Source organism: Macaca mulatta, chromosome 7 (genome assembly GCF_049350105.2).
Source record: "Macaca mulatta isolate MMU2019108-1 chromosome 7, T2T-MMU8v2.0, whole genome shotgun sequence".
In the NCBI taxonomy this organism is placed as follows: domain Eukaryota; kingdom Metazoa; phylum Chordata; class Mammalia; order Primates; family Cercopithecidae; genus Macaca; species Macaca mulatta.
In genome coordinates, this window is record NC_133412.1 from 131,745,821 (window position 1) to 131,771,390 (window position 25,570).

The 25,570-nt window shown below is 42.2% G+C and overlaps 1 protein-coding gene across 2 annotated transcripts; it reads left to right on the forward strand.

Moving 5' to 3' along the window:
- Positions 1–2,379: 2,379 nt before the first annotated feature.
- On the forward strand, positions 2,380–12,842 carry DACT1 (dishevelled binding antagonist of beta catenin 1). 2 transcript variants are annotated; one of them, XM_002805100.4, is made up of 4 exons: positions 2,380–3,117; positions 5,303–5,435; positions 6,179–6,334; positions 9,890–12,842. In XM_002805100.4, exons 1-4 carry the CDS (start codon positions 2,773–2,775, stop codon positions 11,656–11,658), a joined length of 2,403 nt encoding a protein of 800 aa, XP_002805146.3. In that variant the 5' UTR covers positions 2,380–2,772; the 3' UTR covers positions 11,659–12,842. The 2 variants fall into 2 exon arrangements, with proteins under 2 accessions (XP_002805146.3, XP_001092593.3); XM_001092593.5 differs by having other exon boundaries at positions 2,387–3,117; positions 9,779–12,842.
- The last annotated feature ends 12,728 nt before the right edge of the window (positions 12,843–25,570 follow it).

Below are 25,570 nucleotides of genomic sequence, written 5' to 3' on the forward strand. Positions count from 1 at the left end.
TTCCTGGAAAAACAATTACAGCATTGAGCTCCTTACTTCTAACTTCATTTGACAGCCCGAGTTTGTTTTAATTGGCATGTGAATGAACAGCATTATTTATTAATGTGTAATGGATACTTTGGAAAGCATAACCTTTTTTCCTATTTGTGACCATTTTATTGGCGGAACCATCTGAATACATTAGTTTTAGTATTTAAACTTGCTGAGAACACTTTTTCATGGAGATATACAAGCTGTTATGGCAAATGGCTTGCTTTGGACTAATGAGCCAGCTCAAAGTGCCATTTGGTGAGGAGGGGGGTTGGAAGGGTGGGGAGGTTTGGAGACATAGTGACTTGTCTGCCTGCCTTAACAAGATTTATTAGTAGTGTGTAAAAATGTGTTTCAGCTTTTTTCTCTCCCTCAACTATATATAGTTGTCCATGTGTGACATAACACAGGCCACAATAATAGACTCCACCCAGCCAGAGGAATCTAATTCAGAGCTAGAAAGCAAGCAGCGTGTTTAGAAATGAGCAGAATGAAACAATGACAGAGGACATGGGTGAGTGGCATTTGGCAAGCAGGATAAGTCATCACCCTTTCATGCCTTACTAAAATTAGGGAGGAAAATTAGTTCCTATATTATAAAGTAGTGTTTGGCAACAGTAGGCATAAAGAATAGATAACCTGAAGAGAATCGATTTTGTATGCTTGTGAACACCTGACCATAATTCCATTTTTAGAATATACAACCTCGTTAATTATGAATCAAGTTTGTAGTTCCTTTCATGTCTGTGGGAGGCAGCAATGGGGAGGAAAGTGAAAGGTGGCAAGGGAGTTCTTTTGTTTTTGTTTTTTGGTAAAAGTCGACTTAATTCTATTTGTAGTAGAGATTAAATGGGTACTATTAAGTTTAAAAGTATGTTAATGAAAAAACAATTTACAACCAATCTACATTCTCGAGTCTCTCTCTGGCAATTGTCAGGTGAATGCTTGCAAGGTAATGTGCTGAATACAGTGATACTAAGAGGGTATTAAAACAGTCCCTGCCTTCAGGAAGCTTTCCTAATGTAGATGGAGAGAAGAGATACACATAAACACCCATATATAAGTGTGTGCACAGCCAGATAAATAACCACACAGGTAGCATGGGATCAGAATCAGATATTCATATAGTTAACTGGAACTCAAAGGTTGGAAGGGTGGTTAGACCACACAGAGAGGGGAGGAAAGAAGAGGAATTCCTAGCAAGGGTTAGCAGATGAGCAAAAGTGCAAGTGTTTAAAAAAATGGTATAGGATGCACTCCTTCACACAACACTTTGCCTGAACTTCAGCAAATGTGACTTGCTGGATTTAATTTCCGAGGTTCTTGGATGCTTTTGAAGATATATGTGGTGCTTTTCCTCAGAGAAGCCAGCTAGTGGCATTTCCAGACCCCTATCCCACCGGAAATTTCAGTGGGATAGGGATCTGGAGTAGTGTGTTCCAAGCAGAGATGACCAACACATGATACATCAAGAGGGAAGACTTACAAATCCCTCTGGAGAAAAGCTACAACTCATATCACCCTTATTATCTATGTGCTAGCCACGTTGTAAGGGCACAGCCCGCACAATATATATCATATGCTGCATATTATTACAATTCTTCAACAGCAGGTTCCCATAGCAGCTGCCCCCTTTTACAGTGGCGGGAGCGTACACACAGAAGGGAATAAGTTGCCCGCACAGCTATTTAGGGGTGAAACTGGGATACAAATCCAGACAGTCTGATTTCTGAGTCAGAGCTCTTACTGTAAACGCAGACTAAGTAATAATAAAAGCTCAAACAAAAAACCAAAGCGCGCACGCGCGCGCACTCAAATCGTAAGCTTGTAAAAGAATCGATGCAACCTCTCGCTATACAGCGACATCCTCCTGCCTAATTTTAAATGCCGTCCATCGTTAAGACTGACGTTAAAAAATTAAAACGACAACAAAACTTAACAGTTTTAGAACAACATTGCATTATGCTCTGCCTTTACAAAGTGGAGTTAAGGAACCAACCCCACAGTGTCTGTGAATACACTCGCAATACCTTGCCTGGGAAGTGAAAGAAACCTAACTCGGTGTGAGTGGAAAAGAAGAGTGGCCATGTGGGGAAAGGGTTAAGACTGTGCTGCAACTTGGTCGAGTTTCAGAAAGTTCTCCGGAGAGCCCAACTGCCGCGTCCCGTCGCGGCCCCTGCCTGCGCGGCCGACTGTAACAGGATGCTGGGGCTCCAGGCGCTCGCCCCGAGCTTTGGGCGACGGGAAAGAGCCAATGAGGAGCGAGGGCAAAATCGGGTGCAGTAAACCCGAAAAGGGGGCGAGGAGGCCCGCGAAGAGAGCGGGGGAGGAGGCGGGGAGGGGCGAGCGAGGAGGAGGCGGCTTTGAGGGCCGGGCGGCGCGCCTGACAGAAGAGGGGAAGCCTGGGGGCGCGAGCGTCGCAGCCGGGGGGCCGCGCGGGGAGGCGGGAGCCAGGCGGGGGTTTGCAGGGCCGCCGCGCGTGACGTAGCGCCGGGCAGGGCGTTATCAGCTGCCGGGCCGCGGCGAGGGACGCGCGGCGACAGCGGACGGCGCCGCCCGGGCCGGGACGGCAGCAGCCGGCTGCCGCGCGCAGGACCCGAGGGCTTCTGGCCGCCGCCCCCGCCAGCGCCGCGCCCCGCCGCGGGGCGGCATGAGCCCACCCGCGACCGCAGCCCTAGCGCACTACTTCTCCGCCTGGGCGGCCCGGCTGCGGTGACGGCGCTCGTTGCCGGATTGGGGGCCATGAAGCCGAGTCCGGCCGGGACGGCGAAGGAGCTGGAGCCTCCGGCGCCGGCCCGAGGCGAGCAGCGCACGGCGGAGCCCGAGGGGCGCTGGCGGGAGAAGGGCGAGGCGGACACCGAGCGGCAGCGCACCCGGGAGCGGCAGGAGGCCACGCTGGCCGGGCTGGCGGAGTTGGAGTACCTTCGCCAGCGCCAGGAGCTGCTGGTCCGGGGCGCCCTGCGCGGCGTTGGGAGTGCGGGGGCCGCTGCGCCCCGCGCCGGGGAGCTACTGGGGGAGGCGGCGCAGCGCAGCCGCCTGGAAGAGAAGTTCTTGGAGGAGAACATCTTGCTACTACGAAAGCAATTGGTAGGTCATGCCCAGAGGTGGAGCAAGGCTGTCCCTGCCCCGGGGCTGGAGGTCGGGCAGGTGACCTGGGGCGGGCGCGAGGTTAACTCTGGCTGGGGAAATGCTCGCTGTTATGGGACGCCCCCGGGACGCCCCCGCCCGCCCCATACCTCCCTGATCTCGTTTCTGAGTGCCTGCGGCGCGTGGGCTGCCGACGCCCACGCGTTTCAGGCGTGTGCCCGCTTTGTGTCTGGCGACCTCGCGCGGATTGCGGGAAGGGGGTGGCCGCTCTTCCCTCCTCCTCTGCCTTCGGGATTCTTGGAGTCGCCTAGTTCTGACCTTCGGTCTCCTTAGTTAGATGAGTATATGCCCCCTCCCCAGAGGTTTGCAAACTCCCACTTAAAATACCATTTTATTTGGAGGTTTTCTTGGCTTCATCTCCTCCCGCCGAGAGGGGCCAAAAGCCAAGGAGGGGGTTTGTGGCGTGCTTAACTGTCCAAGGCCGAGTTTTACGATTACACTGGAGCGCCTGTAGGGAGCCGTGCCTCTCCGAGAGCTCTCCCCAGCATGCCAGCTTTCACCCAGGCTGGTGCTTAATTTCAAATAGAAGCCCTTTGTATAAGGCAGCTCAAACTAGATGGAAATGATGGAAATTTGGCTGGAGACTGTGTCCCCTCCTCTCATATTTTATACGTTCTGCCAGCTGTGATTGGTGGTGGAGGTGGGAGAAAAGAGAACCTGCTCTCGGGGAGCATTTATCTTACTGGATTTGTCTCAGTCATTCTATGCAGTCTTCATTAGTGGGGAAGAAAAAGAACTTTGTAGCTTAATGTATTGATGAACAGCTTTTGACCCCGCCTCAGAATAATGGCGGCAGCTTTGTTTTCATTGACCTTAAAATGTAGTTTTGGAAACAGCAAACGCCCTCACCTGACCAAGTGATACTATCCAAACTAGACACATGCCGGGTAGTGGCCCTCCCACAATAAAGTGGTGATGCTGTGCGGTTGTCATATGTTTTCGTCTATTATCTCTTTTCAGATCATTTCTTTTCTCTCTCTGTGTGTGTTTTTTTTAAGCGCCCAAATGCTTTTACTTGATAGGTTCATTTTTCCTGAAGAAATTAGTTGTAGCAAACAAACATATGGTTTATGTCTCCAAGCTTTTTAAGTCAAAAGACAAGAGGCATAGATATTCATATGCATGTGTGTTGTAAGGATGTACACTGTGGTTTGTGTAATATCTCTGTTTTGGTATTTTACTATGCTGCTTTGGTCACAGACCTGATTCCTGTGTAACACTGATTTGAGCCAGTTCTCACTGGTTATGGCTGGTGACTTTTACATTTTATTGTCTTGTGCAATTGCATCTTTTTGTCTGCACGAATCTCAGGATTGTAATTGTGCATTCCTATTGTCCGCTTGAGGGGAGCAAAGCCGTATGTCAAGAGAATTCCAGTCCAGTCAGTGTTTATGGTACTATTTTCATTTGTAGACTTGGCATTCATGATTTGAACCAGATGCTTTTTGAGTTCTCCCGTTTTTCCAGCAATAGGAAGCACTAGGTGGCAGTGTGAGTTAGCACAATCCATCTGTCACCTTTGGAAACCCAGAGGCGTTCAAATCTCGATGGGCCTTCCCATGAGGGTTTTGGATTCTGCCAGCTCACATTATACTTGGCACTGGCTATTAGTATTAGTTTCTCACTTTCAAAGGCCCTAAGACTGATTAAACCCCACACAGCAACTAATAGAAAACAAAACTCTGCAGGCCAAGACATTTGGCCAGAAAATCTCACCTAAGATTATAACGTATTATAGGAAATCTGTTACTCTCACTTCAAATTAAAGAGTCTACTGTGAAGTATTGTTTTTTAAAAGACTGGTTATACACCAGATGATTTAAAGTCTCAGTCCGTTTTTCTTGTCCCTACCTATAAAAAGTCAGTTTGCATATATTAGTTGAAACTAAAGCCTTGTTTTTATGAAGAAACTTTATATCACCACAAAATGTGAGAAAGTGGAATTAAACATAGGACATATTCTTGAATTCTCGAAGTCTTTCTTTACTTCAGGTCATCCAGTAAAATTTTGGTTTTCTAAGTTTTAGTGAACTCTTCAGATGGGTAATTTGAATCCTTAGACTTGACTTTCTGGTTCTTACGTCACCCCTGTATATTCATGTTTCCTTTGTTTCTTCCTAATCAGAATTGTTTGAGGCGAAGAGATGCTGGTTTGTTGAATCAGTTGCAAGAGCTTGACAAGCAGATAAGTGACCTGAGACTGGATGTAGAAAAGACATCTGAAGAGCACCTGGAGACAGACAGTCGGCCTAGCTCAGGTGAGTGAGTGAGCACAAGGACAGAATTCTGCACTCTTGAGTTATATCTCAGCCCCTTGTGGTTAACATTCCCAGACCTGCAAATGGCAATGGAGTTTGTTTCCAGTGCACAGAGAGAGGATAAAAAATAAAATAAAAAAAAGCAGCCTGCCATTCAGTTTCATTGGAATAAGAGGGAAATAAACTCAGACAACAAAATTTTTGGTAATGAGATCGATGTGACTGGAGTCCCCCCGAGTTTAAAAATAAAAGCTATTCAAATTTCTGCAAGAGCTGCCCTCCTTTGAAACTTGAGTAAGTCAGAACTGGGCTAGAAAATTAGTCACACTTCAACTTCCTGAGACCACTTCAAAAGTTTTTTTTTTTTTTTCTTTTAAACCATTGGCTCCTTAAATAGATTTTTCTCTTATTATTTTTCTGAAACAATCATGATAAAGATGAGGCTTGACAGATCTAAGTTTCTTTCCTTGGACATCTTCAAAGGCGGGGCCAAGGAGTAAGGTCAGTTTGAGGGTGAGAGTAACTCTGAAATGTACCCCTGCTTATGGCTCTTTGCCTTTTCCTAAGGATTGTTTGAAATAAGACCATAAGATTAGGACACTAAAGTCCAATGAACCAAAATTGGCCAAAAAACAAACAAATAAAAATCTCCTTTCCCTAAATGATTATTCATTTTCCTTTTAAGCATGAATATGCATTATTCCTTGACATGATCTTAATTCCAATGGTGTTTTTATTTGTAGGGTTTTATGAGCTGAGTGATGGGGCTTCAGGATCCCTTTCCAATTCCTCTAACTCGGTGTTCAGTGAGTGTTTATCCAGTTGTCATTCCAGCACCTGCTTTTGCAGCCCCTTGGAGGCGACCTTGACTCTCTCAGATGGTTGCCCCAAATCTGCAGGTAAGAATTTTTAGCACTGATAGAAATTTTTTAATTGGAAGGTGTCAAGGGCCCTTAAAAGGTTATTTGGCTCTAGCACCTTTCACTGGTAGAAAAATGAAGGTTCATCAGTTTGCAGCATTTAGTGCCATACTTACAGCTAGAACTCATAGTTTCATTTAGGTGAGTATCTAGAACTATTCCAGTACCCTTTGGGTGCTACTTGGTTATATATTCTGATAGCAGCAAGACAGTTTATCTCTAGAAATCCTGTCCCAATATTGTAGGTATTGAGCTCTGTTTCCGAGCCTTTGCTGTTAGGTTAACTTGTCTGTATTTTCTTTCATTCTGGAACTGTTTTCTTCTTTTAATTATTTAAAGCTAAAACTCAGCCGGGTACAGTGGCTCACACCTGTAATCCCAGCACTTTGGGAGGCTAAGGCGGTTGGATCACCTGAGTTCAGGAGTTCAAGACCAGCCTGGGTTGGCCTGGCACAGTGGCTCACCCCTATAATCCTAGCATTTTGGGAGGCCGAGGTGGGTGGATCACTTGAGGTCAGGAGTTCAAGACCAGCCTGGCCAACATGGTAAAACCCCATCTCCACTAAAAATACAAAAATTAGCCAGGCATGGCGGCACACGCCTATAGTCCCAGCTACTTGGGAGGCTGAGGGAGGAGAATTGCTTGAACCCAGGAGGTGGAGGTTGCAGTGAGCCAAGATTGTGCCACTGCACTCCAGCCTGGGCGACGGAGAGAGACTCAGGCTCAAAAAAAAAAAAAAAAAAAAAAACCAGCCTGTGCAACGTGGTGAAACACCTTCTCTACTAAAAATACAAAAATCAGCTGGGTGTGGCAGCATGTGCCTGTAATCCCAGCTACTTGAGAGGCTGAGGCAGTAGAATCGCTTGAACCCTGGAGGCGGAGGTTGCAGTGAGCCGAGATCTTGCCATTGCACTCCAACCTGGGCAACAGAGTGAGGCACCATCTCAATCAATCAATCTAACACTCACATTAAGTTAAATATGTCCATCAGCCTGGCCAAAAACTGGTTGGCACTTCAGGATGCAGTGGCCCCTTCATGTTCTCCAGAATATTCTGCATGATGGCAGCTTGTTTTTTCTTTTAGTAAGTGGGTGCCCACATGCCATTATTCCTTATTTTGGGATATCTTTGCAATGACCCCCAGAAGGAATCATGCTATTATACTAGAAGAGTTTCTGCATTTCCAGTATGTGTCGCACACTGTGCTGGATGCTCTGTATACATTTATCTCCACTGAATCCTCCCAGTAGTTCTGCACAGTACAGGTCTTGTTAGCTCCATTTTATGTATTAAAAAAATGAGGCCTAGTAAGGTTAGATATGTTATTTAAGGCTCTATAGATAGTGAGTGGCAGAGGCAGAAGTTAAGCTCAGGCCTAACTGCCAGGTCCATGGTTTTCCATCATCCCAAGGGAATTCAGAAATTGTTGTTTTCAAACTTCTCATCTAACAGAAGAGGAATTTTGGCTTATAAGCCATTTGTCAGAGGTTCTCCATCTGCTGAATGGCAGGGTTGCTGCTGGAACTCAAGACTTCTTCCTTAGTCCTGTTATATTGTGAATTCTTATAAGAGAAAATATGAAGATTAGAATTGCTCTGGGTGCTGGCACAAGTCATCACTCTCCTGGTTTGTCTGTGTTCTCCACTTGGGTATAAGCCTGAATTTTTGAGTCCGGGCAAGGCAGACAACACTAAGCAGCTGAGGGAGCTAATTGGCTGGTGTCTTCCTATCTGTGTGTTGTCAGCAGCAATCATTTGGGGAAGCACAGAACTGTGTTATCTAGAGGATCTGGGCCTCAAGTTCATTGGTAATTACTCCCCTTCATTCTGCAGATCTGGTTTCAGAGGGAAACTTTATAAACCCATTAAAGGCACTTTGGTTTAGGTTTTCCTTCAAGACCTGTGCTCTTCCAAATGCCACATCCTCACATAATTGAGACAGTTGCACAAGGCCTTGGGGGCTGGGATATCTGTTTTGTTCAATTCTAAAGAGGGAAAAGGGATGAATAGTGAAGTGTTTGTCAGTGTGGCTTTAAGTAAGGCAGAGATAGGGCTTAGGTTGCTGGGGGAGGAAGGATAGGGAAGGATGTTAGCTAGATGTTTCCTTTTAGAAAAAGCTATTTATTGAGGGGAGGGTCATGTGGGTGGGGACATGGCACTTTTGTTTTATTATATTTTCTTTACATATCATCTCTGGGTCTAGACTATTTTTTCCCTCAGACTGCTAATTATCATTGAAGTTCATGGAGCTTTCTCAACATAGAATCAGGCACATGTAGATTCTCAGTATTTGAATGAATAAATATAATGGAGGACAAATTATTACTGATAAACTCAATTTTAATTTTCTCTGATAACTGAAGGTCATTAAAAGGATTTGTTATTTATAATATTCGCCAACTTAAGAGATCAAAATCATTTAAGACAGCAAGCTTGATTTTGTTGTACTTTGGCATCTACATTTTCAAGATGGGGAAATTTATCCATTAATATTACCACTCAATCTTTTAAAATCTTAAATCAAGAATTCTTTATCATATTAAAAAAAAGTTTTAAATTGAAATTTGTTTTTAGAGAGATGGGGTCTCACTATGTTGTCCAGGCTGGTCTTGGACTCCTGGGCCTAAGCGATCCTCTGGCCTCAGCCTTCCAGAGTCAGGATTGCAGGCATAAGCCATCATACCTGGCCCCTGTTTTATTTTTTTAGCGTCACTATTGAAAATATAAGGCAATTATTATTTAAATCTGATGTTTTTACTTAAGTCTGATTGGTTTCCATCACCTTTCAATTGACAATTATATTTGAATGAATGTCATTAAGAATTAGGTTTTAAAAAACACAAAATGAGGAGAAAGCCTACTGAACGTACAGTTTATCCTAAAGAAAGCCAGGAATAGAACACAGAGGGGAGAGCAGCCTAGAAAAACTGTGATTCAAAACATTTTATTTTTCCCAGTTATAAATGCAGTACAGTTATGATTGAAAATTCAGAAAACAGAAAATAAAGTAAATATCACTTGTTTCTCATCATACTGAAATACTACTACTAGAATCTTGGTGTGCTTCATCTCAGATGTTTTTTCTTTGCATACATGTGATCATAGTAAAATAATCATATTCTAGTATTATATCATTATTTTCACTAAACTTTAAAGTGTTTTCCCTCTATGATGCAGCAGTTTGAAAACATTCTTAATGGCTGAGTATTTTTCCTTCAGAGGATTTATTATCTGCTGTCAAAACATTTGTTAAATATTTCCCCCTCATCCAGTAGCAGTAATTACATGTCAAATGGTAGGGCAGCGTTTTTTAATCCTTGGCATGCTCTCTCTACCCATGGATTTTTCATAAAAATTGGCCGAAGAGTCAAGCTGGTGCTGACCAATTCATTTCTTCAGAGTGTACCTTTAAATGTTTTTCAGATCTCATAGGATTGTTGGAATATAAAGAAGGCCACTGTGAAGACCAGGCCTCAGGGGCAGTTTGCCGTTCCCTCTCCACACCACAATTTAATTCCCTTGATGTCATTGCAGATGTGAATCCCAAGTACCAGTGTGATCTGGTGTCCAAAAACGGGAATGATGTGTATCGGTATCCCAGTCCACTTCATGCTGTGGCTGTGCAGAGTCCAATGTTTCTCCTTTGTCTGACGGGCAACCCTCTGAGGGAAGAGGACAGGCTTGGAAACCATGCCAATGACATTTGCGGTGGATCTGAGCTAAATGCCGTCAAAACAGACAGTTCTTTACCGTCCCCAAGCAGTCTATGGTCTGCTTCCCATCCTTCATCCAGCAAGAAAATGGATGGCTACATTCTGAGCCTCGTCCAGAAAAAAACACACCCTGTAAGGACCAACAAACCAAGAACCAGCGTGAACGCTGACCCCACGAAAGGGCTTCTGAGGAACGGGAGCGTTTGTATCAGAGCCCCGGGCGGTGTCTCGCAGGGCAACAGTGTGAACCTTAAGAATTCGAAACAGGCATGTCTGCCCTCTGGCGGGATACCTTCTCTGGACAATGGGACATTCTCCCCACCGAAGCCCTGGTCAAAAGAATCAAAGGCCGAACAAGCCGAAAGCAAGAGGTTGCCCCTGCCAGAGGGCTGCCCCTCAGGCGCTGCCTCCGACCTTCAGAATAAGCACCTGCCGAAAACGGCCAAGCCAGCCTCCCAAGAACATGCTCGGTGTCCCGCCATCGGGACAGGGGAGTCCCCTAAAGAAAACGCTCAGCTCTCAGGGGCTTCTCCAAAAGAGAGTCCCGGCATAGGCCCTGCCCCGCCGCGGGAGAACAAAGTTGTCCAGCCTCTGAAAAAGATGTCACAGAAAAACAGCCTGCAGGGCGTTACCCCGGCCGCTCCTCCCCTGCTGTCTCCAGCTTTCCCGGTGGAAGAGAGGCCTGCCTTGGATTTCAAGAGCGAGGGCTCTTCTTCCCAAAGCCTGGAGGAAGCGCACCTGGTCAAGGCCCAGTTCATCCCGGGGCAGCAGCCCAGTGTCCGGCTCCACCGGGGCCACAGGAACGTGGGCGTCGCGAAGAGCTCTAGCCTGAAGCACCGCGGCCCAGCCCTCCAGGGGCTGGAGAACGGCTTGCCCACCGTCAGGGAGAAAACGCGGGCCGGGAGCAAAAAGTGTCGCTTCCCGGATGACTTGGATACAAATAAGAAACTCAAGAAAGCCTCCTCCAAGGGGAGGAAGAGCGGGGGCGGGCCCGAGGCTGGTCTTCCTGGCAGGCCCGCGGGCGGGGGCCACAGGGCGGGGAGCAGGGCGCACGGCCACGGACGGGAGGCGGTAGTGGCCAAACCTAAGCACAAGCGAACTGACTACCGGCGGTGGAAGTCCTCGGCCGAGATTTCGTATGAAGAGGCCCTGAGGAGGGCCCGGCGGGGTCGCCGGGAGAATGTGGGGCTGTACCCCGCGCCGGTGCAGCTGCCCTACGCCAGTCCCTACGCCTATGTGGCTAGCGACTCCGAATACTCGGCGGAGTGCGAGTCCCTGTTCCACTCCACCGTGGTGGACACCAGTGAGGATGAGCAGAGCAATTACACCACCAACTGCTTCGGGGACAGCGAGTCGAGTGTGAGCGAGGGCGAGTTCGTGGGGGAGAGCACAACCACCAGCGACTCTGAAGAAAGCGGTGGCTTGATTTGGTCCCAGTTTGTCCAGACTCTCCCCATTCAAACGGTAACGGCGCCAGACCTTCACAACCACCACGCAAAAACCTTTGTCAAAATTAAGGCCTCACATAACCTCAAGAAGAAGATCCTCCGCTTTCGGTCTGGCTCTTTGAAACTGATGACGACGGTTTGAGTGACGTCATTGGTGTAGAAAGTGTCTTTTTTTTTTTTCTAGTTGCCAAAATAAAAAAGGTGGTGGTTTCATTTTTGTATAATACTTTAATGGAATGCTTTTTTAAAAAGATAAAACCAAGGTAAATTATTGTTTCATCTTCACATACGGACGCTAGTGCCTTTAATGGAAGGTTAAGAATGTTTTGCTAGTTAGAAGTAAATATTGAGGTTTTAATGGTGATAGTGAGTTTTGTGGTACCAGCTGTTTTTTATTTTAATCTTTCTGAGCATCCGGCAAGGTACAGGTTTCGATGTTCAAGTTTTATTGGGATAAGACCGTTTGATCCCAAGGTCAGGTGGATGGAATTTTTGGATTTATATTTGCTCCTTGAGTTTTCAGGGCAGTGTCTCCATGAGGCTTTTCCTGTTGAGGGGCACCACATACAATAGTGTGAAGTAGGTACGAGGGGCAGTCATTGTATTCTATAGTTTTTTATGTAGTCTACATTTCTCAGATGTATGCCCATTCGGCTTTATTCTCAGAACTGTTTTTTTTTTACTAGACTCATGACTTGGAGGCCAGACCTTAAATCCAGAGATGGCAGCCTGGATAGGGACCTTAAAAGGATTCACAAAAACTTTTGCCACACTTGGTGCCTAGGCCCTGTTCCTAATAACCCCTTCTAGGGCCGTTTATCCAACATTTTGATGCCGCCTTTTCCCTCCCTAATTTGTAGCCAATCTAACCTTTCATTCCTTGGAGGATTTACTTTTGGGATAAAATTTGGGTCCTTGGGCACAGAGACATTCACTATTAATGAAGTAACCCTTGGGCATGACTCCAATCCCAGAATTGCTCACTGAGCGCTATGCCACCTAAGCATTGACCTGAACATATTAGTGCAATCCAGTCCAGATTGGACCGCTGATCCTATGTGGAAGGGCTGTTTTTTAAGAAAAAATTTTTGGTAAACAGTATTGTGTAAAATTGCTTTTTGTATACCAATATATGCATGTTTTGTGCATGAGTAGTACTTGTGTTGATATTCCTGTTGATGTTAAATTACTATATAATATAAACAGTATGTGTTTTTATATATCATTGTGTAAATTTAATATAACACATATGCAGTAATAAACGATTTGTTTTACTGCTGTTAAGTTTGTTATTTCGGTATAAAACCAGATGTTTACACCTATAAATCTTGTGCTGGTTATTGGTGTTATTTGTGAGATTTATATTCGACCTATTCTAGCATTAGAATATGTGCAATATAGATAGGTTTTAGTATTAGAATGGACGATGAGCAAGCAAATGAAGGAAAGCAGACAACTTCTAGTTAAGGTACTTTAAAATTTAGGATACATTTTATAGGTGCCATCTAAGGAAAATATTTCTGAAAATAATCCCCTCTCCCAACTTTTTATTACAAAAAATCTCAAACATGGAAAAGTTGAAAGGATAATATAATAAACAACTCTATGCCACCTAGATTCAACAGTTGCCAGCATTTTGCCATGCTTGCTGTAACTGTATTTATGTATTAGGTTTAACTATATTACTGATTTTTCAGATCAAAGACAGATACTATCATAGCAATCCTCCCCTCTCCCTACCCCACACTGATAAAATATTTTAAAGTAAATTTCAGGTATGATATTTTATCTCTAAAAAGCATACATTACCCAAGAACAAGGAGATTCTCCTGTATACCTACAATATGATCGCACTTAAGGAAAATCAGTAGTAATTCATAATATCAAAATTTTATATGGAAAATTTCCCAATGTGTTTCAAGAACTTTTAATAGCGGCTTTCTGCCCTCCTACCTCCCCTGCAAAGCAGGATTCAGTCAATGTCATGCATTGCATTTGGTTGTGGGTTGTAGGTTTCTTTTTAGTCTAGAACAGTCTCCCCACGTTAAACAAAAGATACTAGGTTTTTATTTTTTGAGACAGAATCTCACTCTGTCACCCAGGCTGGAATGCAGTGGCTTGATATTGGCTCACTGCAGCCTCCACCTCCCAGGTTCAAGCGATTCTCCTGCCTCAGCCTCCTGAGTAGCTGGGATTACAGGTGTGCACCACCATGCCTGGCTAATTTTTTTGTATTTTTAGTAGAGACAGAGTTTCTCCATGTTGGTCAGGCTGGTCTCGAACTCCTGACCTACCTCGTGATCCACCCGCCTCGGCCTCCCAAAGTGCTGGGATTACAGGTGTGAGACACCGCGCCTGACCTATTTATTTATTTTTGAGACGGAGTCTGGATCTGTCCCTCAGGCTGGAGGGCAGTGGCACAATACTGGCTCACTGCAATGTCTGCCTCACAAGTTCAAGTGATCCTTCCACCTCTGCCTCACGAATACCTGGGAATACAGGCCTGCGCCAGTATGACCGGCTAGTTTGTACTTTTTGTAGAAATGAGTTTTCACCATGTTGGTCAGGCTGGTCTTGAACTCCTGGCCTCAAGTGATCTGCCTGCCTCGGTCTCCCAAAGTGCTGGGATTACGGGCGTGAGTCATCACGCCCGGCCAGATAATTGGCTCTTTAAAGAGGAAGGACAGTTTTCTTGTAGAAAGGCCAACATGTTGGATTTGGTTGTTTCCTTATGTTGTCTTAGAATCCGGGCCCTTTATTTCCTATAAACTGGGTGAGACTTGATCGAATTCAGGTTAAACATTCTTGGCAAGAATATTTCTCTAATGATGTTGTATACTCTTACTCTTTCACATCAAGAAACAATAGCAGGTTGCCCCACTATTTGATGCCTTGATTAAGTTGGTGAACATAGATTTCTTCATGATAAAAGTAAGTCTTCTTATGCAAATAGTACTTGGGGATGGATTCTTTGGTACTGTGGCTCTCCTATCCCTCAACAAATTCCACTTAATGGCTTTAGCTTACATGGCTGATTCTTTTTCTTTTTTTTGAGACAGAGTCTCGTTTAGCCGCCCAGGCTGGAGTTGCAGTGGCGCGATCTCAGCTCACTGCAACCACCATCTCCCGGGTTCAAGCGATTCTGCTGCCTCAGCCTCCTGAGTAGCTGGGATTACAGGCACCGCCACCATACCCGGCTAATTTTTGTATTTTAGTAGAGATGGGGTTTCACCATGTTGGCCAGGCTGGTCTTGAACTCCTGACCTCAGGTGATCTGCCCGTCTTGGCCTCCCAAAGTGCTAGGATTACAGGCGGGAGCCACTGTGCCTGGCCATGGCTGATCTTTGCTTGAATCAGTGATTGCTTTGGGGATGCAAAGTGATAGTTTTCTAAATATCTTTCCCTCTACTTTTATTAGTTGACATTCTTAAAAAAGAGCCTTTATTTTTTCTTTTTCTCTTTGAATATCACTACGGACACATGGAGTTTTATTTATCTGATGTTTTGCAATCATTTTACAGTCTCTTTTCTTTTTGATGTTCAACATGTCCCAAATTTGGCCAATGGGAGGATAAATTTTGTTAAAAGGAAACTATAGAATCAGTTCAGCCTCTCATAATTCAGATACTTATTATGAAATATATCCAATTAAAATTAACTCTTCAAATGCTAAATTTCAGATGCTAAGTTTTAAGGCAGCAAAAATCCCTTACTATTCGTTTTTTAAATTTTGTCTTGGAAATGTTCCTTTTTTTCCTATACTTTATATATTTCTTACCTCTAGCAAGGCTTTTATCTTTGGAACATAGCAAATTATTTCTCCATACTTATAATGGGCACATCTTTTAGCAAGACTTTTTTTTTTTTTTTTTAAAGGCATCTCAACTCAATTCTTCAAAATGTAGAGTTACTAGTCTTTTAGTATTCAGAATTTCTTTGATTACTTGACTAGATCTAAGCCAACCACAAGTGAGGGGATGATCTCACCATCTTTTCTAATGCTGTGATCTGATCTCTTTGGGGCATAGCTATAAAGTTTATTGTGTAAGTCAATTGTGACCTATAGTCAGTTCTTGAATCATTTCCAAGTTGTTGTCAATAAGCATTATTCTTGGAAGGGGACACTTTCTAAGAACCACCTTCTGAGTAATTACATTGTAGGTGACAGAATGCCAAATTAAGAGAAATGTGAAAAACAGGATTTTCAAAGAATCTTGGGTTTGTCCTCCTAGTCCATTGCTTACTTTCCTGTAGCTAGCAGTTGTATTGCACTCAGAAAACTGGGTTTTGTCCATTATTTTCAATGACAAAATAGTTGCTATTGTTGTTACAAGCAAAAGAGCTCCTAAAAATGTTTTCCTTTATTAAAAAAATTACAAATGCTCATTGTCAAAAGCAAAAAACTGTATCTGAACAATATGTAAATTTTTAAAATTCTCCCTCAATCCTCCCCAAATCCTACTTTCTGGTAAGTTTGGTGTATACATTTCTATACTCTGTTATATGCACATACAAATACATAACCTCTATAGTTTTTCTTCAAAATGAAGTTTCAAGCTATGTTTATTATTTTATAACTTGCATCCTCCATTTCTTGGACCTGTATGGCAGAATATCATTCCCAATTCTTTTTAATGGGGTTCCAAATATTTCCTCACTGAGGAAAAGATACCAGATTTTGTAGGTTACTTGAAATTGCCCTGCTTAGAAACATTCTAATATTTAGCAACAAAGCGCTACCCAAATGTTATACATTTGTTATACACACATTATTGCCTTTCTGGTTTTCTTATGTATTTGGTTATTTTGTATTTTGAGCTCGCTTTTAGTGAGGTATTATTGAAGGAATCTGGTGAGGCTTGGTTAAGGATTTTGTCATACGGAGAAATTTTGTGTTTTTTCTGCCAGGTGCCTCAGGGATATTTCTAAGCTGGACCACTTTTTAAGTTAATTTATCTGTGGTGGGTTTGCCTGACTACAGAGGTAGTATAAATTCAAATCCTAAGTGCATATGAGGGATAGGTTGTGGTTACATGTTCCCAGAGGCAAACAAGGCCCATAATCTTCCTTCTTTTTTTTTTTTATTTTTTTGAGACAGAGTCTCATTCTGTTGCCCAGCCTGGAGTGCAGTGGCGAGATCTCGGCTCACTGCAACCTTCACCTCCTGAGTTCAAGCGATCCTCCCACCTCAGCCTCCCCAGTAGCTGGAACTACAGGCACATGCCACCACGCTCTTTTTTGTCTTTTTAGTAGGGTCAGGGTTTCGCTATGTTGCTCAGGCTGGACTCCAACTCCTGGTCTCAAGTGGTCACCCACCTGGGCCTTCCAAAGTGTTGGGATTACAGGCGTTAGCCACCATGCTCAGCCTAGCTTCCTTATTTTCATCCTGGACCAGCGAGTGAATTTTTTTTCTAGTCCAGTATTTCACTAAGGGTGTAGCCCTTCAGAGATCTCAGGAATATAGGACAGTCTCATTCCTGAATCCTACCCTGTAAGGGCCAAGTTTTTGTTCCTGAGTGACTATCAAAACCAAGGCTCCTTGCTTAAGGGACCAGCAACCTCTCTCCAAACTCTTCAAGGGGAGCCCAAAGTATACACTTAAGAGGTGTTTGTAATAGTTTATTAATCATTTCTAAATGTTTAGTGGTGAAAATATCAGGTTTTCTATTCCACTGTATGACTGGTAACAGAAACCATAGAGCCACCCATTGCTTTTGTCAATAAATTGGGCCCTCCTCCCTTCACTCACACTTTTTCTTTCTTTCTTTCCTTCCTTCCTTCCTTCCTTCCTTCCTTCCTTCCTTCCTTCCTTCCTTCCTTCCTTCCTTCCTTCCTTCCTTCCTTCCATCTCTCTCTCTTTCTTCCCTCCCTCCCTCCCTCCCTTCCTTCCTTCCTTTGTTTTTTTTCTTTCTCTTTCTGTTTTTTTTTTTTGACGGAGTCTCACTCTGTCGCCCAGGCTGGAGTGCAGTGGCGCAACCTCGGCTCATTGCAACCTCTGCCTCCTGGATTCAAGCGATTCTCCTGCCTCAGCCTCCCAAGTAGCTGGGACTACAGGCGCCCACCACCATGGCCAGCTAATTTTTGTATTTTTAGTAGAGATGGGGTTTCACCATGTTGGCCAGGATGGTTTTGATCTCTTGACCTCGTGATCCGTCCGCCTTGGCCTCCTAAAGTGCTGGGATTACAGGCATGAGCCACCACGCCCCGCCTCCCTCCACTTTTTTGGTACAACTTTATTGATGTTAAATTGAAGTACAATAAAATGCACATATTTGAAGTGTAAAATTTGATCAGTTATCACATATGTACACACCTATAGATAGTTGCTATATTGATGTAACTATCACAATCAATATAGCAAGCATTTCCATCATTCTCAATAGTTTCCTTGAGAACTTTGTAATCCATCTCTTCTTTTACTCCATTCCCTAGGGAACTACTGCTGTGCTTTCTGTCATTATAGCTTACTTTGTCTCTTCTAGAATTCTATATAAATTGGAATAAACAGTGTATACTTTTTTCCTGAATTGTCATTCAGCATAATATTTTAGATCTACTCATGTTGTTTCACGTATCAGTGGTTCATGCCTTTTAATTGCTGAGTTATGTTCTTTTCTGTGGATGTACAACAATTCGTTTATCCATTCTTGTTGGATGTTTGGGTTATTTCCAGTTTGGGATTGTTACAAATAAAGCTGTGATGAACATTCATGCAAGGTCTTTGTGTGGTCGGGCATCTTTGTTTCTCTTGCGTAAATACTTTGGAGTGGAATGCCGGGTATTATCATAGGTGTGTGTTTAACTTTTTGAGAAACTACAAAATACCTTCCAAACTGGTTCTATCATTTTATGTTTCTACTAGCAGTTTGTGAGAGTTTCAGTTGCTCTATATCCCTGGCAGCACTTGGCATGCTCATTCTTTTTACTTTTAGCTAATCTAATGGATGATCAGTGGTATATAATTATGGCTTTCACTTGAATTCCCTGATGCCTAATGATGAGCATCTTTTCACATGCTTATTGGTTGTCTGTGTATCTTCTTTGTTGAAGTGTCCATTTAACATTTTGTTCATTTAAAAAATTGGATTGTTTGGTTTCTTATTATTGAGCTATAAGAGTCCTTTATAAGTTCTCTGGAAAAAGTCCTTGCATATATGTTGCAAATATTTTCTCCCAGTCTGTGGCTTGCATTTTACTTTCTTAATGGTGCCTCATGAAGAACAAAAGTTAATTTTGATCAAGTCCAATTTTCTATTTCTTTATACATGGTTTATTATTTTGGTGTCCTATCTAGGAAACCTTTGCCTAATCCAAGTTAGCAAAGATTTTCTGCTATGCTTTCAGAAGTTCTATGATTTTTGGTTTATATATCACCAATAGCAAATTGTCTTGATTTCTGTAGCTTTATAGTAGTAAGTATTGAAATCAGTTAGGGTAAGTCTTATAATTTTGCTCTTCTCTTTCTCCTTTTCCTCCTAATCCTCCTTTTTCTTACTTTGTTTGATTATTCTAGATCCTTTGCATTATCATATACATTTTAGAATTAGGTTGTCAGTTTCTACAAAAAATAAAGGCCTGCTAATATTTGTATTGGTATCCCATAGAGCATGCATTACTATGAGGATATTGCCAGCCTGGGCAACATAGTAAGACCTCGACTCTGTTATAAAGAAAAAGAAAAATTAGCTGGGTGTGGTGGTGTGCATCTGTAGTCCCAGCTACTCTGGAGGCTGAGGTGGGAGGATCACTTGATCCCAGGAGTTCAAGGTTGCAGTGAACTGTGATTGTGTCACTGCATTCCAGCCTGGGTGAGAGTGAGACCTTGTCTCAAAAAAAAAAAAAAAAAAAAAAAAAAAAAAAAGGTATTACTACCTTAAAGATGAGTCTTTCATTTTAAGTATGTGATACCTTTCCATTTATTTGGTTCTTTTTCTAGATCTCCTGGGCTGAAGTGATCCTCCTGCCTCAGCCTCCCAAGTAGCCGGGACTACAGGCATGTCACTATGCCTGGCTACTATTTTTGATTTTTAGTAGAGATGAGGTCTAAGTTGCTCAAGCTTGTCTTGAACCCTTGGGCTTAAGTGATCCTCCTGATTTGGCCTCCCAAAGTGCTGGCTTTACAGATATGAGCCAACATGCCTGGCTGGTCTCTAGTTTTCTTCAGCAATGTTTTGTAGTTTTTAATGTAGAGGTCTTGATCATGTTTTTTTTTTTTTTTTTTTGAGACAGTGTCCCACTCAGGCTGATTGCAGTGACGTGATCATGGTTCACTGCAGCCTCAACCTCCTGGGCTTAAGTGATCCTCCCACCTCAGCCTCCCAAGTAGCTGGTACAGGTTGGTCTTGAACTCCTGAGCTCAAGTGATCTGCCAGCCTTGGCCTCCCAAAGTGCTAGGATTACGGGTGTGAGCCACCATGCCTGGTCTTATAATTTGGATAATTTCTATTGATCTATCTTCACCTTCATTTAATCTTTCCTTTGTTATCTCCATTCTGCTTTCTGCTATTGAGTGCCTCCAATGAGTTTTTTTAAATTATAGATATTGTATTTTTTAGTCCTAAAGTTTCCAAACAGTTCCTTTTTTTTTTTTAATAGTTTCTATTTCTGTACCAAGAATTTTTGTCTTTTTATTCACTTCAAATGTATTTTCCCTTACCTCATGGAACATAGTTATAAAAGCTCCTATAAAGTCTTTGATAGTTTCAACATTGAGGTTATTTTGGGGTTGGCATGTATTGATTGTTTCTACCTTAAGAATTGGTCACATTTGGCTGGGTGTGGTGGCTCACACCTGTAATCCCAGCACTTTGGGAGGCCAAGGCAGGTGGATCACGAGGTCAGGAGATCGAGACCAGCCTGGATAACATGGTGAAACCCCATCTCTACTAAAAATACAAAAACAAAATTAGCTGGGTGTGGTGGCGGGCGCCTGTAGTCCCATCTACTCAGGAGGCTGAGGCAGGAGAATGGCGTGAACTCGGGAGGTGGAACTTGCAGTGAGCCAAGATCGTGCGATTGCACTCCAGCCTGGGTGACAGAGCAAGACTCTGTCTCAAAAAAAAAAAAAAAATTGGTCACATTTTCCTCTTTCTTTGGTTGTCAAGGAGTTTTGGATTGCATCTTGAACGTTGTCAATGTTATAGTGCATGGGTTCTAAGTCCTTTTATAATCCTTAGAAGAATGATGTTTTTGCCTTAGGAGGCAATCAGTGCAGTTAGGCTGTGACTAAGTTCTGATGATCTTCTGTGGGCATTGGTTTAAATTTTAATTAAATTATATGTCTGTGCTGTGCTGCTTTGGGTCTATCCTGTGCATGCATAGTTCAGGGGTTAGTCTGAGACTCATGCAGGTGATTCATATCTCAGTTAAATTTTCAAGGTCTTTGCTATACTAGTTTCTGTCTGTTCTGTGCATTCTTGACTCAGATGCTAGAATGAGCCTAGGGTTCCTACACAGAATTAGGGGACCACTTTCTCTAGTTCTTTCCCCTTTGGAATTTCTCTCATTCACTCTGCCCCATCTGGTTAACGTTTCCCAGTTCTTCTGGCCAGAAAGACATGTTTCTATTGGAATTTTAGCTATGAATAGGCCACTGGGGCCTGCCCTCAGGATAAAGCTGCATCAGAAAAGAAAAAAAAAAAACGGTAGAAACTCACCAATCCCTCCCAATACACCTGTTTTTGTTTACTTTTACAGTCCTCAGGTAATTTTTTCCTCCCATGTTTTTCTCCAAGTCTTTAGTTGTAATCAGCAGGAGGGATAGGATATTTTGGGCTCACACAGCCCTGGCAGAACCAGAACTCTACTAACCCATTTATTTTTCATATGGATACAATTCAAAGACCCAGCAGAGTCCTGCAGGAGAGCCAGCCATGTGCTTCACCCAGATTCCATACCCTACTCTGAAAAACATATGTAGGCTTTCTGTATTCTGGTTTTCAAATATGATGTAATAGCAAGTCATTAAAAGCAAGGAAATCCTTTATCAATGACAAAGATTGGAACATTAAGTTTTATTTTACTTTTTTCTAGGTGCAAACCTTTAATTTGGAGGGTAGAGGGGAGCTATGTAATCATTTATTCCTATACAATTCTTTCTTTGTGGCTAAGAAAATAACATTCTCTATACATATGTATATTGCCGGAAAGGTAGTGTAAAAGTGCCTTTTGTTTCCTTGCGAGTCATTTTGTTAGGTTTCAGAACTGTTACTTTTAGTTATTTACCTTACCATAATATCTCTGACTATAATATAAATACAATATATAATTATGCTTTTGAAAAGGGTTTTTTACTTCTTGGCCCACAGGGGATTTTTTTGGAGCTATTACAACCTATCTGTTAAACATAAGGACTAACAGCATGGAACCTAAAGCTGATTCAGAGAATTACTTTAATTTGAAGACTGTTGCCCAGGTAAACAACAGCTGCTTTGGAATCATTACAGCTGAAGTGGTCAATGAATAATTTACTTTTATATTTAACTATAACAGATGAATATTTCAGGGTTACCAAAGGAGGAAGTGTTTCTTATCACTAGTTCATCTAGCTGTTATATTTTAAAGGGAATACTATAAATAGATACTAGGATATAAAGTTGCAGAGTTTCTTTGGGAGACAATGATTAATGGTGGGCAAAATCAAAATGATCAGAGTATGAATTTGGTTTCAGTAAACAGCCCTAAAATATATTTATTTATCAAAATCTTATGCAAAATGTATTATGCCTTTGAAGTTGGGCAGGGAGTCTTGCAAGAGCAACTTTTTCCCATGAGATTTTCTTTTAAAATTTATATTCCTTACTTAAGAAGAGGTTGCTCCCACATTTTTGGCATTGTAGTAGGTTCTGGCATTTTATTTTGAATATGGTACCTAGACAGAACCAGGAAATGCAAAGATCTAAATTTTTAAGACTAAGGGGAACTTTTATTTTTCAATTGAAAATAACCATTTGTTATTACAAACACAGTATATGTGTATTGTAGAAAGTAAAAATAACATAAATAAGCAACATACATATATATATATATATATATATAAGCAAGAATATAAACTCCTTTTTATTTTCCAGGGATGATTCCTGCCAACTGTTTACTGTTCTCCCACATCCTTTTCCAATTACGCATACATGTATTTTTTCTGAGAATAAGGTCACACTTTACTTGCTATTTTGCCACTTGCCTTTTTTTTTTTTTTTGAGACAGAGTCTTGCTCTGTCCCCCAGGCTGGAGTACGTGGTATGATCTTGGCTCACTGCAACCTCTACCTCCCGGGTTCAAGCGATTCTCCTGCCTCTGCCTCCCAAGTAGCTGGGACTACAGGCGTGCACTAACACATCTAGCTAATTTTTGTATTTTTAGTGGAGACGGGGTTTCACCATTTTGGCCAGGCTGGTCTCAAACTCCTGACCTCAAGTGATCCACCCACCTCGGCCTCCCAAAGTGCTGGGATTACAGGCGTGAGTCACTGTGCCCGAATTTTGCCACTTGCATTTTAAAGTTAAGAATATCTGCTATTTAAATGCATTTTTGTCTTAACTAACATCCAGTATATGATCACATTTTTCCCAATTGTTTAGAGGAGCTTTTAGAAACAAATTAAAAATTCTAAATTAAAAGTTGGTATTGATAATCACATGGTCAATCTGTCATGTAGATTGATTCTGATCATGACTATAGAGTTACCAAAATCACAAATGAACTGCTTGGGTTCTGGTGAGTCCAGGGACTGAAAGGAGACATTCTGTCAGTAAGTTTCTAATAGAAATGAAAAAAAATATATAACGAGAGGAAGGTAATAATACTTGTATTTGTGGCATTTTATTTTCTTTCGAACACCTCATGCAACATGTGAATAGGGTTCACCTTGGGAGCAAGTTAGGACCTTTGGAAAGGGCCTAGGTAATTGCTGGCCATTAGAGTGGACCCCATAAATGAGTTTTGAGTTTTGTCCTCCAAATAATGTCCCATGTTAGTCAAGAGTTACAATTCTTCTAAAAGAGCCACAACTAGTTCAAGAGAGAAAGATTCTTTTTCCAGTAACTCATCAATTGACATTTAGAGGAAAGGATTTAGGAGGCTAAAAATACGGCTCATTGCCTAAGACACACAAATTTCACTCTTAAGAAACAAATTTCTGGAAGAGCGGTGCTATTAGATTCAGATAAATGTACCTAATTTTCCTTTTGCCTCCCTACTTAAGTTTTTAAATATAAAAGTAATCTAAACCTATATGTTACATAAAATTTAACAAATACACAGAAAAGGCAAATCACCATTTACTTTCCTAATCAAACAATCATTAGCATTTTGCTAGGGTTCCTCTAAGTATTTTTTTCTATGCATATGCCATAGTTATTATCTCATATATATACACATATGAGATTTATATGTTTATACATATATGCTTACACATAAGTACATACCATATGTCCATATGTATGTACCTATATGTAAGCATATAGGTACACTTATACATACACACATATAATTCCTTATATATGCCACATGTACTATATGTACATAAACGTATATGATTGCATTAGTCAAGGATTTTCTCAGATTACTATAGTCTTTCTAATCAGTATTTTGTAGTTGTTACATCCTATTTTATTGCAGTATTCAATTATTTATCCATTCCTCTCTCAGTGGAAATTTTTCTCATTTCTATTTAGGACCCAGTGTCTACTGGCCCACCCACTGACTGGGACTGAGAAGCTCCTCGGAGGCTCCTTCCGTCTCTTCCCCACCCATTCTCAGGGCATATCTCCAGGATCCACATTCTGGAACATTCCCTCGGGGGGCCTGATCTCAGGGGTCAAGCTTTGTTTTGGCTCTCTTGCTCGGCCCTGCCCCAATGCACTTGACATCTTGAACTTTTCTTCTTGTAAGTCTGCGTTGCCAGGAATTTGGACTTAAAAATCTCCTTTCTTCTCTGCTTCTTTCCAATCCTGTCTGCCTCTTCCTGGCTAGTCCTGGGTTTATACATCTGTGCTTGGGCCAGAGTGCTAGGCCTTAGCTCACCATTGGATGGAAGGAAAAGGTCACTAAATCTCTAGTTTCTGCCTATAAATAACACTGGGATGAACTGTTTTGGAGAAGATTTCCCCCCCATATTAAGGATTATTTTCTTAGAATAGAATCCTAGAAATGGAACTACTGAATGTGATTATTTTTAAGACTGTTAATATTTATTGTTGAATGAATGTAGCTAGTATTTATTAACCTTTTCTGAGACATTATCTCATTTAATTCTCACAACAGTCCTATACATGTTCCTATTATGGATAAGGAAATAGAGGGCTGGACATGGTAGCTAATATCTGTAATCCCAGCACTTTGGGAGGCAAAGGTGGGAGGATTGCTTGAGTCCAGGAGTTCAAGACACCAGTCTGTGCAGCATAGGGAGACATAAACAAAAAAAATATTAGCCAGGTGTGGTGGTGCAAACCTGTGGTCCTGGCAACCCAGGAGGCTGAGGTGGGAGGATTGCTTGGGCCCAGAAGGTCAAGGCTACAGTGAGCCATGATCATGTCACTGTACTTCAACCTGGATGACAGAGTGAGACCCTGTCTCAAAAAAAAAAAAAAAAAAAAGAAAGAAATAGAAAAACGGGGGTTTGTGTAACACTACAAATCATTATTTTGGGCTGTCATCATTGTTCATTATATTTTAAAAGGTCTGAATAGAACTTTGTTAATGTGTTTATTTTTGGGGGGCAGAGAGTATGGTAACAGGGAAGGTTGGCTAAATAATTTTCTTTCTTTTAAAAAAACAGTTGTGATTCTTTTTTTGAACAGTAGTCAAAAGATTTTCAGATTTTTCTTTTTTTTTTTTTTGAGACGGAGTCTCACTCTGCTGCCCAGGCTGGAGTGCAGTGGTGTGATCTTGGCTCACCACAACTTCCACCTCCTAGGGTCAAACAATTCTCCTGCCTCAGCCTCCCGAGTAGCTGGGACTACAGGTGTGTGCCACTATGCCGGGCTAATTTTTGTATTTTTATTTAATTAATTAATTAATTTTTTATTTTATTTTATTTTATTTTTTTGAGATGGAGT